At 34.7% G+C, this 16,213-nt stretch overlaps 3 protein-coding genes across 4 annotated transcripts in view; all 3 read left to right on the forward strand.

Annotated features, from left to right (window-relative positions):
- Window positions 1-9,620, forward strand: part of LOC105347944 (exocyst complex component 3) — a 48,655-nt gene extending 39,035 nt beyond the window's left edge. Inside the window, exon 26 of the mRNA XM_034444383.2 lies at window positions 9,384-9,620. The gene's annotated coding sequence lies outside the window, so the exon portion shown is untranslated. The remainder of the gene's footprint in view (window positions 1-9,383) is intronic.
- Window positions 856-9,466, forward strand: LOC105347946 (uncharacterized). Of its 2 annotated transcripts, none has more exons than XM_066085826.1 (4): window positions 856-5,456; window positions 8,554-8,638; window positions 8,897-8,989; window positions 9,327-9,466. In XM_066085826.1, the coding sequence occupies exon 1, from the start codon at window positions 1,659-1,661 to the stop codon at window positions 2,652-2,654; it is 996 nt and encodes a 331-aa protein (XP_065941898.1). In that variant the 5' UTR covers window positions 856-1,658; the 3' UTR covers window positions 2,655-5,456; window positions 8,554-8,638; window positions 8,897-8,989; window positions 9,327-9,466. The 2 variants fall into 2 exon arrangements, with proteins under 2 accessions (XP_065941898.1, XP_065941897.1); XM_066085825.1 differs by having other exon boundaries at window positions 857-5,456.
- Window positions 9,621-10,479: 859 nt separating the features above from the next.
- LOC105347985 (perlucin) lies at window positions 10,480-15,986 on the forward strand. The gene is made up of 5 exons (XM_020075162.3): window positions 10,480-10,601; window positions 13,941-14,041; window positions 14,967-15,069; window positions 15,165-15,381; window positions 15,894-15,986. The coding sequence occupies exons 1-5, from the start codon at window positions 10,565-10,567 to the stop codon at window positions 15,931-15,933; spliced, it is 498 nt and encodes a 165-aa protein (XP_019930721.3). The 5' UTR covers window positions 10,480-10,564; the 3' UTR covers window positions 15,934-15,986.
- Window positions 15,987-16,213: the final 227 nt, after the last annotated feature.

Raw genomic sequence — 16,213 nt, forward strand, 5'->3', positions numbered from 1 at the left:
TTCTTGTTAAGTTATGCCTTATTCTATACTTTAAAAAGTTTATTTTAGGCGAACCATACTAGTATCGATATCGACTTTGTGGTCGTCATTTTGAAATTAACGTTTTTCATTGCAATTATCTGTACTTCAGCCTGATCAAAACCAACCCTTTGTCATTACACTCGTCTGGGGGGGGGGGGGGGGGGGGGGAGGGGAGTTATCAGACTGTCTTTACTCTATTTGAATGTCAGTAATGTAAGTGTAAGAGTATATTCAAAGAGATATGATGACCTAGCTACAATATTCAGTTTCTATTTAGTTGATTCAAAGGGGCCATGAAAGAAGCTATCATTGCAGAAAAAATTACGTTGGACTTTTTCTGAAATGTTCACTACTTTTATATCCCGATGAACCATCAAGGAAAGCATGTACAATAAATGTCCCAGTTATTTTGTTGTACTTAGATACGCGGTTCTGACCTACTTTTAAGAAGAGATAAAACAGGGTTCAAATGATGGTATACATCGCTATTGCATAGATCATGATTTTATAATTGTAATTTCCTTTAAAGCCATAAGTATGATATTTATTCTCTTTGCGATCTCTCAATTTCAAGGTGAGTTTCTTTTAATTTTGTGACCAATTTCACAAATATGTTTTAACGTGAGCAAATTATAAAAATAGTATTAGGTGCTATCATAACTCTGATAAGGTAAATAACATAAGTTTACATCAATATCTATACTTACCTGCATCAACTTTTTGCATTTTCCCCGAGCTGCCTACGATCATGCCTGAACTTTTGAGACCACCCCTTTGGTATCATCTAGTGTTTACCCATAATGCACAAGCATACTTCCGTTTCAGTTTTGTTCAAGCATTCGAGAAGAAAAGCCGCGTGTTTTTCTTCGATTAAAATTTCTTAAGCCTGAAGTCTTAAAATGTCTGATTCATTTAAAATTTGCGTAAAATGTAATAGAGAAATGACCGTTTTGGATGACTACGCAGAGTGCTATAGACACAAAGTTTGCAACGAAGCATTTCCATGCAAAGTTTGCAGTAAGTGGTCAGAGGAAAAACGGACGTTGATCAGAAAGATGATCGAGCGAAAGAAAACTGAAGCGGGGAGAAAGTCAGCTACATTGCCAAATCCAGAAGTTCCCTCTGTGGGAAATAGTGGCAATCGTTCTGATAGTCAAGTTTCCTCTGCGGGAAACGTAGCTGCATCAGAAATTCTTTCTCCGACAGAAATGAGTCAAAATGGCGGCGACCTGACGCAGGGTTCAGTCCCACCTCAAGTAGGTAATTTTCCGCCTTTCGTGTTGGGAAATTTCGAAGCCCAATGGCAGCAATATCAAGAGAATTGCATGAAAAGGTTGATTGACGCTAGAATTAAAGAGTTGGTCCAGGATTCGAATAAACAACCGACTATTGCTATTACGTCTGACGTTCGTTCAGACAAGTCGTGTAACTGGTTCGATAGATTTCGACCGTCAGATGATCAACGCTCCAGAGAATCGGATGACGATGATCTAGTAAGCCACAGAGGTGAAACTGATTAAGTCTTAAGCAATTCACTTGATGATGTTATTGATGTTCACGAGGACAATCGTTCAGAGTTTGATAACTCTGTCTTGGGTTCAGTACATACGCATGACACAGACTCTAATGGTTCATGCATGGTAGACTGGAAAATTTTTGTTAAAAAAGTGTCTACAGATTTGAACATCAACTCAGTTGATGCCTCTGAAACTCAGAGCCGAGACTTCAAATCATACATGTCAAATCGTTTGATTGGGACAAAATCAGCTACCCCACAACAGTCTTTGCCTATGGATGGGTACATTTTGAACACATTAACAGATGTTGATGAAGAATTCCAGCGAAAAGGTGCAATTCGGACTTATAAAGCATCAGATGATGAAAAATACCGAGTCACTTCCTCCGACTTTGACAAGTACTGCACAACGCCGCGCCTTGATGACAACATTGAGGACAGCAGTTTTACAACAGGGAGAAAAGGAAACAAAAATTCTTACCGTTTCCGCAACCTTGTGTTGCATTCACGCAACAATGAGTTATGGAAGATAGATCAAGGATCTCGACTTCTTCTTAGAGAGTTGACATATGCCTCTCTAATTACGTCCTACGTTGATAACGTTGTATCTGATGAAGACAAAACAGAGGCCCTACAAGCACTCATGCAGGTGTTCAAGTCAATGGCAGATCTGACTTCCCGCATGTTAGTGGGTGCAGTTGCAGCCCGGAGAGCCATTCACATTAAGGATTTGGCTTTTAAAAACAAAGCAACTGAAAACAAACTCCTTGTACAGACAACTCTGAATCGTAAGCTCTTTTGTGGGAAGTATTTTGATATTCTTCACGCAAGTGCAGAAAGTATGCGCGATGCTAAAGAAACACAGCACCTGAGGGGTTCAAAGCAGAGAGATGGTTCAGCCCTCAGTTCTGCAAGGAAAAGAAAGAGAGATGATTCAGTGGGCACCTCGGAACCGAAAGAACAGCAGTCATCCTTTGCAAAGAAGGGAAAGTTTGCTGCAGAAAAGAATCAAAAGACTACTATAGGAAGAGGACGAAATTTCAATTCGAAAGGTTCCTTCAGAGATCAAACTCGTGGCTCTGCACAAGATCGTTTGGGGTTTCGCCCCCCAAAGTAATTTTGACGGATCAATTAGAGACTCGACTCGAGTTGCAGAAATCAGCCAAAGTAGGCTGTCGGATCATTTCGTACCACAGGGAGTGGATGAAAATTACATCCGACGATTCGATTTTAAAAATAGTCCAGGAAGGACTCAAACTTGTGTTCATAAAACATCCTCCAAATACAGGAGTAAGAATAACAAATGTACAAGATGTCGTCCAAAGACAATGTATTTTAGAAGAAATAGAAAGTTTATTAGGAAAGCATGCCATAGAGATTGTTCCCGAGACCCAGGAAGGTCTGGGGTTTTACAGCACCTTTTTTGTTGTTCCAAAACGAAACGGAGGTTACCGTCCGATTCTCAATTTGAAACCGTTAAATATATTTCTCCAAAATCAACATTTCAAGATGGAATCACTAAGGTCAATAATACAGGCTCTGAATGTAGGAGACTGGGTGGCATCAATAGATCTATAGGATGCATATCTACATGTTCCAATTTATCCAGAAGACAGGAAATACCTCAGGTTTTGCATAGACAATATCCATTATCAATTCAGGTCAATGCCCTTCGGTCTAGCAAAGCCCCAAGAGTCATTCTGCAACCAATGCAACAGATAACTTATCTTGGAGCACTATTCAACCTCCAACAGGGTATGGTCTACCCCAGTTTGGACCGTTTTCTCAGTCTGCGTGGGGCAATTTCTACCATGGTTATGGAATCTTTTATCCCAGCACGTAAATTCCTCAGAGTCCTTGGTTTAATGGCAGCCTGTATATATTTGGTACCTCTTGCCAGACTCAAGATGCGTCCCATTCAGTTCTGCCTTCTGTCCCAGTGGCGTCCACATGTGGACGAACTGGATCATATGATTCAAATCGACAGTTTCCTTATCCCACATCTTCTCTGGTGGATAGAGAGAGGGAACGTTCTGGCAGGGACGTCTATTCTGAGCTTCAGAGCAGACCTAACCTTGTGGACGGATGCATCAACTTACGGATGGGGAGCCCACCTAGAGGATCGCAATGTGTCGGGGAAATGGACGGTGATAGAACAGTCATCACATATGAATCTGTTGGAACTCAGTGCAGTGGAGAATGCACTTCATCACTTCAGGGACAATGTCAAACACAAGCAAGTCTTGCTGAGGAGAGACAATTCAACAGTAGTGTCTTACATCAATCGCCAAGGGGGGACAAAGTCTGCAGCCCTATGCGTGATGACATGGAGGATTCTGCATTGGTGTCACCTTCTCGGGATACAGCTCAAAGCAGCTCACATTCCAGGGAAAAAGAATGTAATAGCGGATCAGTTGTCCAGAGGGAGACAAATTTCCAAGATGACAGAATGGAGTCTCAACCAAGAAATAGTTCAGCAGATTTTTCGAGTTTTTCCTATTCCAAACATAGATTTATTCGCAACAAGGGAAAACCGGAAACTAGCAGTGTTTTGTTCTCCGTTTCCAGACCCCTTGGCATGGGAATGCGATGCGCTAGCTGTAGATTGGACAGGAATGTTTGCATATGCATTTTCGCCTCCCATATTAATTCCGAAAGTACTCAGGAAAGTGGAACAGGAGTCGTGTGTTCTTCTCCTCATCGCTCCGTTTTCACCAAGACAGTCATGGTTTCCAGACCTACTACATCTATTGGTCGACATTCCAAGGGAACTTCCAATAATAAGAGACATGTTGACTCAAAGAAGAGGGCAGTTCATTCATCCAAGTCCAGAAAGTCTGCATCTGGCGGTTTGGAAAATTTCAAACAACAAAGAACAGAGAATAGATTTTCTCAGAAAGCTAAGTCATTTATCTTCAACTCCCGAAGACAGTCAACAAGAAAAATGTATGATGCTAGAATACGAATCTACAAGGAATGATGTGCCAAGAACCAAAAGGATTCAGTTGAGGCCACTGTAGCTGATTTAGCATACTTCTTCATCTATTTACATGAAGAACGTAATTGTAAGCCAAATACCTTAATGGGTTATAGTTCAGCGATAGCATCTATGCATAAGGGTTGGAGCAATAGTTCTGTCAGTAACAACACTGATCTGTCAAAGTTAATAAAAGGAATATACAATTCTGAACCTAATGTACGACCATTACTTCCAAATTGGGATTTGCCGACTGTCCTTTGGAAGTTGTGTGACTCTCCATTTGAACCGATGAATTCATGCGATATGAAGTACCTTAAATGGAACACAGTGTTCCTTGTGGCTCTGGCAACAGCATCAAGAGTAAGCGAAATTCAAGCTCTTTCAATTGGAGAGTCACATTTACGTCTTGAGCAGAATGGAATACGATTATTACCATATATACAGTTTTAAGCCGAAACTCAGAGATTAGGAAAGCCATGGAAACCAATATTCATACCAGAGTTTAATAGCTTTGCAACAGACAGTAGAGACTTGCTTTTGTGTCCTTGTAGAGCACTTAAAATGTACCTAAAAAGGACAGAGTCTTCTCGTGGTGATGAAAAGTGTTTATTCATGACTTACAAATCAGACTCACAAAAACCAGCATCCAAGAATTCAATTTCAAGATGGATTGTGTCACTAGTAAAGTTTGTGTATGAACATATCAGTGAGACTTTATCTCATGTGCGTGCACATGATACAAGACGATTGGCAACTTCATGGGCCCTTTTCAATGGTGCAACTCTAGAAGAAATTCTACAGACAGTTCATTGGGCAACAGAAAACACCTTTACTTCATTCTATATGTTCCTCAAGGAGAAGCTCGCTTTGCCAAGTCATCAGTCCTTGATACATCGAGATGGGCAAAAGAAAAAGAACAAAAATAGAATATCTTTTTGGGTTAGTGTATTCTTTATTTTACTATTATATGATAGTGATTGTAATCTCCCGCCCAATATTTCTGCTACAAATTCTGCAAAAAGTTGATGCAGGTAAGTATAGATATGGTTGTAAACTGGAGGTTTTTAAAGGTAAAACCCCTGTTTACGAGATATCTATACTTACCCGCATCACCCACCCCTGTTCATTGGGTCCTAGTTGTGTAGGCCCTCACAACACTGAAACGGAAGTATGCTTGTGCATTATGGGAAAACACTAGATGATACCACAGGGGTGGTCTCAAAAGTTCAGGCATGATCGTAGGCAGCTCGGGGAAAATGCAAAAAGTTGATGCAGGTTAGTATAGATATCTCGTAAACAGGGGTTTTACCTTTAAAAACCTCCAATCTCATTATAAATCAAAAATAAAAGAGCCGAGATACGAATTGCCGGTTGAGAAAAGTTAGGGAGAAGAAAAACCGAAATTTAAAAAAAACGGTCAAGTTGGGAAGATGTTGAACTTTCATGATCACAATGTGTGCGATTTTTATATTGAGTATAAACGACTGCAGGTGAAAACACAAACAACACTTGTATTGATTTTACAATGGGTACATTTTTAAATTATATGTAGCTCTAAATACACAGCCCTTGGCGCTTTCGGCGCCAGTCACAATTTAAATCGGATATATATACCGGTATATTATGTTTCAGAAGATACAAATAGCATTTCAATATCAGAGTGAAAACTAGTCTTACATTAGACCGGAAGCTAGCTACAGCTTATCATAATAAAAACTGGATTTTATAATAAATTAACGAAACATTAATTGCTTTTAATTTTTTTATATTTCTTTCTAGACTATATAACTCTGTGGTATTGCATCACAAGGGATAATTTTTGTTGCTATAAAATGTAAGCTTTATAAATGTCTAGACCTGTCGAGCCTACAGCGATGCCCCGAAGCCTACTTGCGTTAAATCGGAAGAAAAGATGAAAGGTATTTTGCAAGTTAACCAACGAATTGATTTTTTTTTACCAGAATTCCTGCTAATTGTTTTAAAAATGCCTATGTTAGCTTTTCAAACGACGCTTATGGACCGGAAGCAAGCGATTTCGTCTCTTACTACTGTTAAAACATTGGAATTCTTTAAAGGTAGACTTTGTAAGAAATCATGTAAAAGTGTATTGCAAAATATTTTGCGCCAACGTAAATTAATACTCCGCTGAATATTTCATATTATATAATGTAAATCCACAAAGCATATAAAACCCAGAAATAAAAATGATATCAGTTGGGGTATGTCAGTCTTGAAGAGTCTCGATTTTAGCTGCTTTACAGGTAATGTTTTGGATTGAATTAAAATCACCATATTGGATGGGTTTTTTTTAAAGTTGTTTCAAAAAATATTAAAATACATAACAATAGTCGACTAGTTGCGTTTCTATTTCATGCATGATATAATGTAAGTGGTCTTGCTGAGTCACGTGATAGTGTCTGTTGCATCATGACTTCAATCCATGTTTTTATCAGTTTTGTAATTTTATTCTGCGTCTTTCAAAATTAAGCACTCAGGCCCAGAAAGTAAGTAATTACATAATGCTATTTAAGAAATAAACAGCTAGTTAAAAAGTTCACGGGGATATAATATGAACTTGTTAACATAAAAAGTCTAACGAAAAATTAATTAACTGTCTGTCGGCGTTGTGTAGGCACTAGCTCAATTCCAAATATTTACATGTTGGTACGTGATAAAATATGAGTAGCACTTCCAGAGTCATAGGATTTGATCACGCGTCCAACCAAGTTCCTATCGCGGTTAACTTTTTATATGCTGTTCATTTCTTAAATGAAAATTCCATCGGTTCTTTCAACTCCGTCCCATCGGCATTTATAAAACACAACGCAGCGAAAAAGTACGAAATGAAAACAATTTATTTAATTAAAACATAATTATAGAAAGCAATTTTTTTTAACTTCATGCGATTATATGTATTTCTTGGCAATGGAGGACACAATTAAACCCACGAAAATTGACTGTAATGCAGTAGATTTATTTCTATTCATGGGCATCATTTTTTGTGGGTTTTTTTTTTTATAAAATTTATAGAGAATTACACTACTAACATTTTGTCATATTTTATTTGATTTCGAGGATCGGCTCATCAACGAAAAATCCATAAAAATTTGTGCTCAACGAATAATGATGAATTCACAGTAAACTTATATATCTATTCAAAAGAATTTTGTATGAGAATTATAGATTAACATTACCACTTTCAAGAACGCCGTGTCTTCTTCCAGCATTGCAACATCTCCTTTACCCATTTAAGATGTGAGCAAAACTTATCCGTATGCAACTCATAGTTATGTCAGTCTTTGATCAAATGGACCATTTGTGTGTGTATATATATATATATATATATATATATATATATATATATATATATATATATATATATATATATATAATCATTTTATCATCCTACATCAGTGTTTGATTAGAAAACTTTAATAAAATGAAAATCACTTGAACCTGACATCAGGTGTGATTTACTTTGTTATAAATACTTTTTATATATTTCTTGGTAGATGTCTGAAAGGAATGAATATTTATATTGTTTTATCATGAATAGATATATATATATATATATAGTATTGTCTGTCTCTTGCATGAGAGTTACAAAACAATAGATTATGTAATGTCAGTACCAGTGACATCCTATGAAGTAGTTATTTATTCGTATAAAATGATATGATCATGTTTCGGTGAAAATGTTATTAATTATAATTATGATTAATAAACGTTTGTTGAGGGGTTCTTTTTATTAGTAACTTAAAGTCCTAATGTGTGCCATGTGTACCCTAAACCTCTCCTGCGCATTTGTCACGTGTAATTTTGATTATAAATTGTAGGTGTTAATTTTACCGTCATCAGAATGTCAGTGAAAGGCTTATTATATTAAATATATCATTCTGTACACGAATGATGCTTACTCAGCGACTGAAAATTGTCATACTCATACACATGTGGGCCAGAAAGCAAAACCAACTTATACTTGTTGCACAATAATAAAACGTTCCTTTCACGTGTGATTTTTTTACTTACTCCGCAGACGGAAGACATGTTCCAGGTTTTACCAATGCTGGCTGAGGTTTTAAGGATTGAGGAACTGTTCCATGATGTCTCTAGAACTTACAGTAATGTACATGTATTCAATGTCAAAAAAATATCCAAATTGCTAAACCCAAAAGTAAAATGAGTTTACTTTTTACGATTTGCTTTTTCATTTTGATACTGTCATCCACTATAAGAAATTGATAACATTTTTACCTAAAAATGAAATTAAATCCACATAGTACACGTATATTGTCACCTTTCCTGTCATTATTAAGAAAATAGGGAAAACCACAAAATTCGAGTACTTTTATATAGAGATGTTGATTAATATTTTGCAGGGTCTAGTAACTAAGTACCCAGACATGAGACCGGAGCAGCTGGTTAATCTATTAATGTGTCGAGGCGATCTCAGCCGAGCCGATGCTAGACAGGTGCTGCAATTGCATATTAATCAAAGTACAAAAAGTACTCGTGGCAGTTTAACTATTTAAAGAGTCTGGGTGGTCAAAAAATCAATCAGATTTAACTACTAGTATTTTTTTATGATAAAAGATTTGTTAACCTATAAACTTTTATTGAATAAAGAAAAATGCCATATATTTTAATTTTCAGATTTGAATGTTTTTCTATTTCTTTATACACAGTTCTTCTGCATAAGGAGATTTATATTCATAGCATAATTAACCAAGTTAGTGTATGCTTTCATAACCCTGTGTCTTAGAAGTTCACATAGATGTAATTATTGTAAAGTTTGTTTCTTTTTTCCAGATTGTGAGCGATACTATTGGAGAAGATGATCCTCAGAAAAAGCGCCCACTGGGAATTTTCACTGAAATACCGAGCTAACTTTTTTAAGTTTTATCAAAAACTGTTGATAAAATTAATTAAATAACAAGCCTTAAAGTATTGCCATGAACAGATAAAAAAAAGTCTCGTTTCGTAATTATATTTATTTAAGGGCTTGTGCTGATGTTTTCTCTTAAAAAAATTTTTTATATGTTGTATAGTACTTGCTTGTTTTGTTTTAATTTCATTTCTTTAAAACGTATTTGCTGTAAACTTTGTTCGTTACAAAATGCAATGTGCAATATGAATAACCAAAAAATATTTTTAAACAAGACAAATATACAAAAAGTCTACATTATACTTTTACATGAATTATTATTGAAATTTTTGCCAACGTAATAACGGGAGTGTTGACCTTTTATGCACTTTGATGTACAGGAAAAATGGTAACCTCCATATTTTTTATTGAAAATTTATAAGTAAGAATTTTATATAATTTCGACAATTTAACTCATTACAAAATCATCCACCGTCTACGTCCAAAAGAACTTTTCATTAAAAGTACAAACATGAAAAATAAATTGTTATGTAAAGTAATGAGATCTGAGAGGAAATTTGATGGAGTATTCATTATTTTAAATCGGTTACTGTTATTTTGATTCTTGTGATAGATAATGTTCTTCTTGTTGAATTATGCTTTTTTCTGCACTTTTAAAAGTTTATTTTAGGCGAACCATACTAGTATCGATATTGACTTTGTGATTTTTATTTAGGAATTAACTTTTTCATTGCAATTGCCTGTACTCCAGCCTGATTAAAATCACCCCTTTGTCATTACACTCGTCTTGGGGGGGGGGGGGGGGGAGGGGGGGGTTATCAGACTGTCTTTACTCTATTTGAATGTCAGTAATGTAAGAGTATATTCAAAGAGATGTGATGACCTACAGTGTTCAGTTTTTATTTATTTGATTCATACGGGCCATGAAAGAAGCTATCATTGTAGAAAAAAAATAGTTTGTATTTTTTTCTGCAATTCTCACTACTTTCATATCCAGAAGAACCATCAAAGAAAGCAACTATAAGACTTTTATTTTGTTTTACGTAGATACGCGGTTCTGACCTACTTTTAAGAAGAGATAAAACAGGGTTGAAATGATGGTATACATCGCTATTGCATAGATCATGATTTTATAACTGTGGTTTCGTATAAAGTCATAAGTATGATATTTATTCTCTTTGCAGTCTCTCTTTTTCAAGGTGAGTTTCTTTTAATTTTGCGACCAATCTCACAAAAATGGTTTAAAGTGAGGAAGTTATAAAGCTAATATTAGGTTCTGTTATAACTATGATAAGGTAAATAGCATATTATCTCATCATAAATCAAAAACAAAAGAGAAGAGATACGAATTGCCGGTTGAGAAGGTTAGGGAGAAAAAACCTTAATGACCAAAAAAAAATGAAACTGATGAAAAAAACCAGTCAAGTTAGGAAAATGTTGCACTTTTATTATCACAATTTGTGCGATTTTTATACCGAGTATAAGCGACCGCGTGTAAAAATCGACAACACGTATATTAATTTTACAATGAGTACATTTTTAAATTATATTTAGCTCTTGGCTTTCGGCGTCAGTCACATATCAGATATGTTATGTTTCAGAATATACAAATAGTATTTCAATATCAGAGTGAAAACCGGTCTTTCATTACACCAGAAGCTAGCTACAGCTTATCGTAATAAAAACTGGATTTTATAATAAATAAACGAAATATAAATTGCTTTTATTTTTTTTTTTATATTTCTTTCTAGACTCTAAAACTATGTTTTATTGCATCGCAAGGAATAATTTTTGGTTGCTATAAAATGAAAGATTATAAATGTCTAGACCTGTCGAGCCTACTTGCGTTAAATCGGAAGAAAATATGAAAAGTATTGTGCAAGTTAACCAAGGAATTGAATTTTTTTTTACCAGAATTCTTGCTTATTGTTTTAAAAATGCCTATGTTAGCTTTTCAAAAGACGCTTATGGAAGCAAGCGATCTCGTCTCTTACTTTTGTTAAAACATTGGAATTCTGAAAAGGTAGACTTTGTAGGAAATCATGTAAAAGTGTATTGCAAAATATTTTGCGCCAACGTAAATTAATACTCCGCTGAATATTTCATATATATAATGTACATGTACGTAAATCCACAAAGCATATAAAACCCAGAAATAAAAATGATATCAGTTGGGGAATGTCAGTCTTGAAGAGTCTCGATTTTAGCTGCTTTACATGCTCAGGTAATGTTTTGGATTGAATTAAAATCACCATATTGGATGGGTTTTTTTTTTTTTATAGTTGTTACAGAATATTTAGATTACATACCAATAGTCGACTAGCTTGCGATTCTATTTCATGCATAATATAACGTAAGTGGTCTTACTGAGTCACGTGATAGTGTCTGTTGCATCATGACTTCAATCCATGTTTTTATCAGTTTTGTAATTTTATTCTGCGTCTTTAGAAAGACACTCAAAAAGTAAGTAATTAGATGATGCCATTTAAAAAAAAAACCTGCTAGTTAAAAAGTTCGCCGGGATATGAACTTGTTAGTACAAAGAGTCTAACGAAAGGTTAATTAACTGTCTGTCGGTTTTATGTAGGCTCCAGCTCAATTTCAAATATTTACATGTTGGTACGTGATTAATCTTCTGAGAAGCACTATTTGATCACATGACCAACCAAGTTCATATCCCGGTGAACTTTTTATTATGCTGTTCATTTCTCAAATGAAAATTCCATCGATTCTTTCAATTTCGTCCAATCGTCATTTATATTATAAAAACACAACGCAGCGAAAAATTACGGAATGAAAACAATATATTTAATTAAACCATATCGAAAGCAATTCATGAGATTACATGTATTTCTTGGCAATGGAGGACACACAACGAAATTCACGAAAATTAATTTACCGTGAACTCATAATTCCAAAGTAGATCATGCATATAATAACGGATGTCAATATAACTTTTGACACTGGGTACAGCAACTTGATTTCATTAAGTAAAAAATAAAAAAATAAGGAAAATGTTCAATATGTTTTAAAACAACTCAAACTTTCTTGGTAAAATGAGAGCGACTCGTTTTGTTGGCGAAGATGAAACACAAAATTGAATGGAGAAAGAATGAATGAAGGAAAATACTTGAATTTTTTTCGCATGACAGGCAGTTTCAATGTAATGCACTTTTGTGTCGCCTCAGAGATTTAAGTATATTTCAAGCCCATACATGTTTACGCGTAAAATAGTAATATAAAGGAAAGGTTGAGACGGAAACATTTCCCCGAAGAATACTAACCAGCAATGAAACACTTTGAAATCTTTCAGAGGGAAAACAAATCCAGAATTGACCTTATATTCTTTTTTAAGAGTGAAAAGAATTTGTGCGTTTCTTCTGTTTTTTAAGACTTTTAAATTTTGCGAGAAAAAAAACCCCTATTAAATCAAAGACAATACGACTACAAACACCCGTTCACAAAATGAATTTTCTAGGTCACCTGATGGATTCATTTGACCCATTTCAATCCCATTTGACCCATTTTCATCCCATTTGTCCTTTATGGTCTAACTCATTAGTTAGTAAACTTCTGAAACTTCTTTTTTAAAATAATCAAAACATTTTTTGATTAATAAATTTGTGTATCTATCACAACTGCTTTCATTCCTTTAGAAAAAATCTATCAAGATATCTGTTTTAGAAATCGCCCCCTTCCTCCATCGCCTTAATTGATTTTACGACCCTAAATAGAGAATGAAGTCTTTGTATTAGAGTGAATTATATATTTTTTAAAAGGTATTCCAAATAGTTTTGTATGTAAAAAGACCTTAATAAACCTGACAATTTCTTTGGTAAGGTACTATTGTACTTTTAAAGGTCTAATTTTCTTGTTAAATCTAACTTAAATGGGGTTTGCGTAATACAAGTGTACGTAAAGCTGTCGCAAGTAAACGCATGAAATCCATAATTTCATCATAGTTTTGTATTAATCCCAACTGATTTGTTGAAATATTAGATATCAGATGAAAATAATATGAAATAAAATTTCTTTATTTCAATACAATTAAACAATTCAATAACGAAAGACTCTCTATTTTGAATTTGAACGCTAAAATAGAATTGAAAATGCTATAAGAATGGTATTTATAAATGGTAATCGAGATTATATATACGAACGTATTAAAGAGCACACTATGTTTAAGATCTAGAAGTAAAGGATTGGATATGTAAAAAAATGTTTTTTTTATTTTCTATTTTAATTATTATTACTTGTATGTGTGTGGGGAATAACGCGGAACATGTCTTCAAAGAATTATAGGAGAGAGTTTGGAACTTGGTTACCTTGCATGTTAAAAATTAACATTTTTAAAAAGTTTTGTTTTTTATTATTCCATGGGTTAAAAATAAATGAAAGTCTCAATAACTGTATCACGCTAGGCAAAAATTTTAATGATCCCATTTTAACAAGACAATGGTCCGATAAAGAGGTATCCTTCGTACGCGTTTCAGCGCGTCTTTGCGTCCTAAGATTCTGTATGTACTTGTATTTTTCAGCGGTGACGCCCCAGTCCGAGTGCCCCCACGGGTGGACGAGGCGAGATTCATCATGCTACCTGTTCGTCACCCATGTCGCTAACGACTGGACAGAATCAGAGGTCAGGACAGTATTTACCCTTCTTACTTTTAAGAACCTTTTTTTATTTTTACTCTCTGTGATATTGTCTCTCATGTTTCACTGGTAAAACGTGGGCTGTGGAAAAACATTCACTTTTCCTTAAAATAAAAACTGTTTTGGTTATACAGATGTTAGTTGCAATTGAATAAATTGAGTAGCTTGCATCTATTATAACTATAAATCAAAAAGTGCGAATGGTATTTTTATGTTGAAACACTACTAGTAGTCTTTTTTTTTTATTATGTCTCGGCAGCAATTTAACAGTCACTAAATTAATCAGTTGGTAAATCAAAAAAATGATACGGCGACTTCCGTTGGTTTTTCTTGTTTTACTGCAAAAACTAACGATTGACTTCATTTAGAATTTTTAAATCTTAAATGAATCATTTGAATATGGAAATAGATCGGTGTCAAATGACGCTCACCGTTAGAATACAGCGGGGATTTGCATGATAAAAAAGTGAAAAGGAATCATTCTTTGACTTTACTGACTTTGATCATTACATTCGGCCGCGGTGCACGATCAAATCTTTTATAAAACCCTTCGGACTTTACTGGATTTGATAATGTGTCCGGCTTTAATTACCACCCCATAAAATTCGAAGAATAATACTAACATTTTGGAAGAGTAAAATAAACTTTCGTTCAGTAAAATTATCATTTATTGAAACCCTCATCATTTGTAATATGAATTCATCTTACCACCAATTCCCCAGTAGAACATTTTATCAAATATTCTCGACCATCGAGCCTCGTTTTTCACATATTATTACGTTTCTGAAGAAAAAACTACAATAAAGTCTTTTTATGGTAATTCATATTATAATATGCCGAATTTCGTTCATTAAATTGAATTATACCTCGATACGTGTAATAACTTTGATATATTTCTACTGTTTTTGTAGTTTTTCTGTCGTCTGCTGCATTCCAATCTGGCGGAAATAGAGACACAAGAGGAGGGGACGTTCCTACAAAGCCAGGCTAGAATTCACACACATGAAAATAGAGGTATACACCCTTTATGATCAGCTTAATTTCATGATTATATACCTGTACGCAGCTTTTATTTTAAGTACACGACCACAGGTCCATTTTGTTATAAGATTCTCACGGGTTTTGGATCGGTGGTACTGACGCTGTTGAGGAAGGGAAGTGGATATGGATAACTTCCGGACACAGCTTTACCTACTCCCACTGGGCCCCTGGATTTCCAGATGATTACCATGGAAACGAGGACTGCTTGGAACTCTTTAAGGATGAAAGATTTCTTTGGAATGACGAAAAATGCGATCATCGAATGAGCTTTATTTGTGAATTATCGTAAGTGCAGTACGCTAATGCACAGTGTCTATAGTATCCAATTCACTTATGTTTTCGCATACAGCTGCGCAAGTATTTTATCTTTGTTGAGATGCAAACCTTTTAAACGTTTTTTAAATTTTTTTTAAAAATTTTGTTATCGTTTTGGTTTGTTACACAAAGTAAGAATTAAAATGAGAGAGCAGGCTTATATTTAATTTACAATACATGAATACTAATACGATACTTGTTTACAAACACTATATACCTAAATCCGATTATTACACAATGATGATATCGTCTAGACTTTACACTAATTGTATTATTCGAATATAATAGCATTCGTTGGACATTCTCCTTTAGCAATGAGATCAGAAATATGATAAACCCCTCCTCTTAACTTTGTTTCACATCTAGACACCTTCAGAATTCATATTATAAAAAGGTTTTGACAAAGGCAAGAGCATAACTAGATGCTGTTTAGACTTCTTAGAACTTGAACTCAGACTTATTCAGTACATTTTCTATTACAGATTGGTAGAGTCTACTGGCAGTCTGGTAATCGGAAAATGATGAAATAAAAATCATACAGTGGTTTGTTACTGCTCTGCTGGTAATGATCAGAACATTACTGTTTGTCCTTTATTGCTTGTTTCTGATGATAAAATTTTCATGATGCAGCTGATGTTTCAAATGAAGATATACTGTACGAATTGATATAATTACATGTATTTTACATGAAAAGATAATAACTATCCTTAATCTCAAAAATATGAATTATCATTTCAACAAGTTTTTTTGTGTAATAAATCCAGTCACTTAAAAAAAGCTTATTAAAAACACATATAAAACG

This window comes from Magallana gigas, chromosome 5 (genome assembly GCF_963853765.1).
Source record: "Magallana gigas chromosome 5, xbMagGiga1.1, whole genome shotgun sequence".
In the NCBI taxonomy this organism is placed as follows: Eukaryota; Metazoa; Mollusca; class Bivalvia; order Ostreida; family Ostreidae; genus Magallana; species Magallana gigas.

What these genes read in the sequence shown, in the direction of transcription:
- LOC105347985 (XM_020075162.3), top strand. Translation starts at nt 10,565, where the DNA reads ATGATATTTATTCTCTTTGCAGTCTCTCTTTTTCAAG. An exon ending in ACGACTGGACAGAATCAGAG is followed by an intron (nt 14,042 to 14,966) that starts GTCAGGACAGTA and finishes CTGTTTTTGTAG; the next exon opens with TTTTTCTGTCGTCTGCTGCA. An exon ending in TCACACACATGAAAATAGAG is followed by an intron (nt 15,070 to 15,164) that starts GTATACACCCTT and finishes TTTTGTTATAAG; the next exon opens with ATTCTCACGGGTTTTGGATC.
- LOC105347946 (XM_066085825.1), top strand. Translation starts at nt 2,866, where the DNA reads ATGTATTTTAGAAGAAATAGAAAGTTTATTAGGAAAGCATGCCATAGA.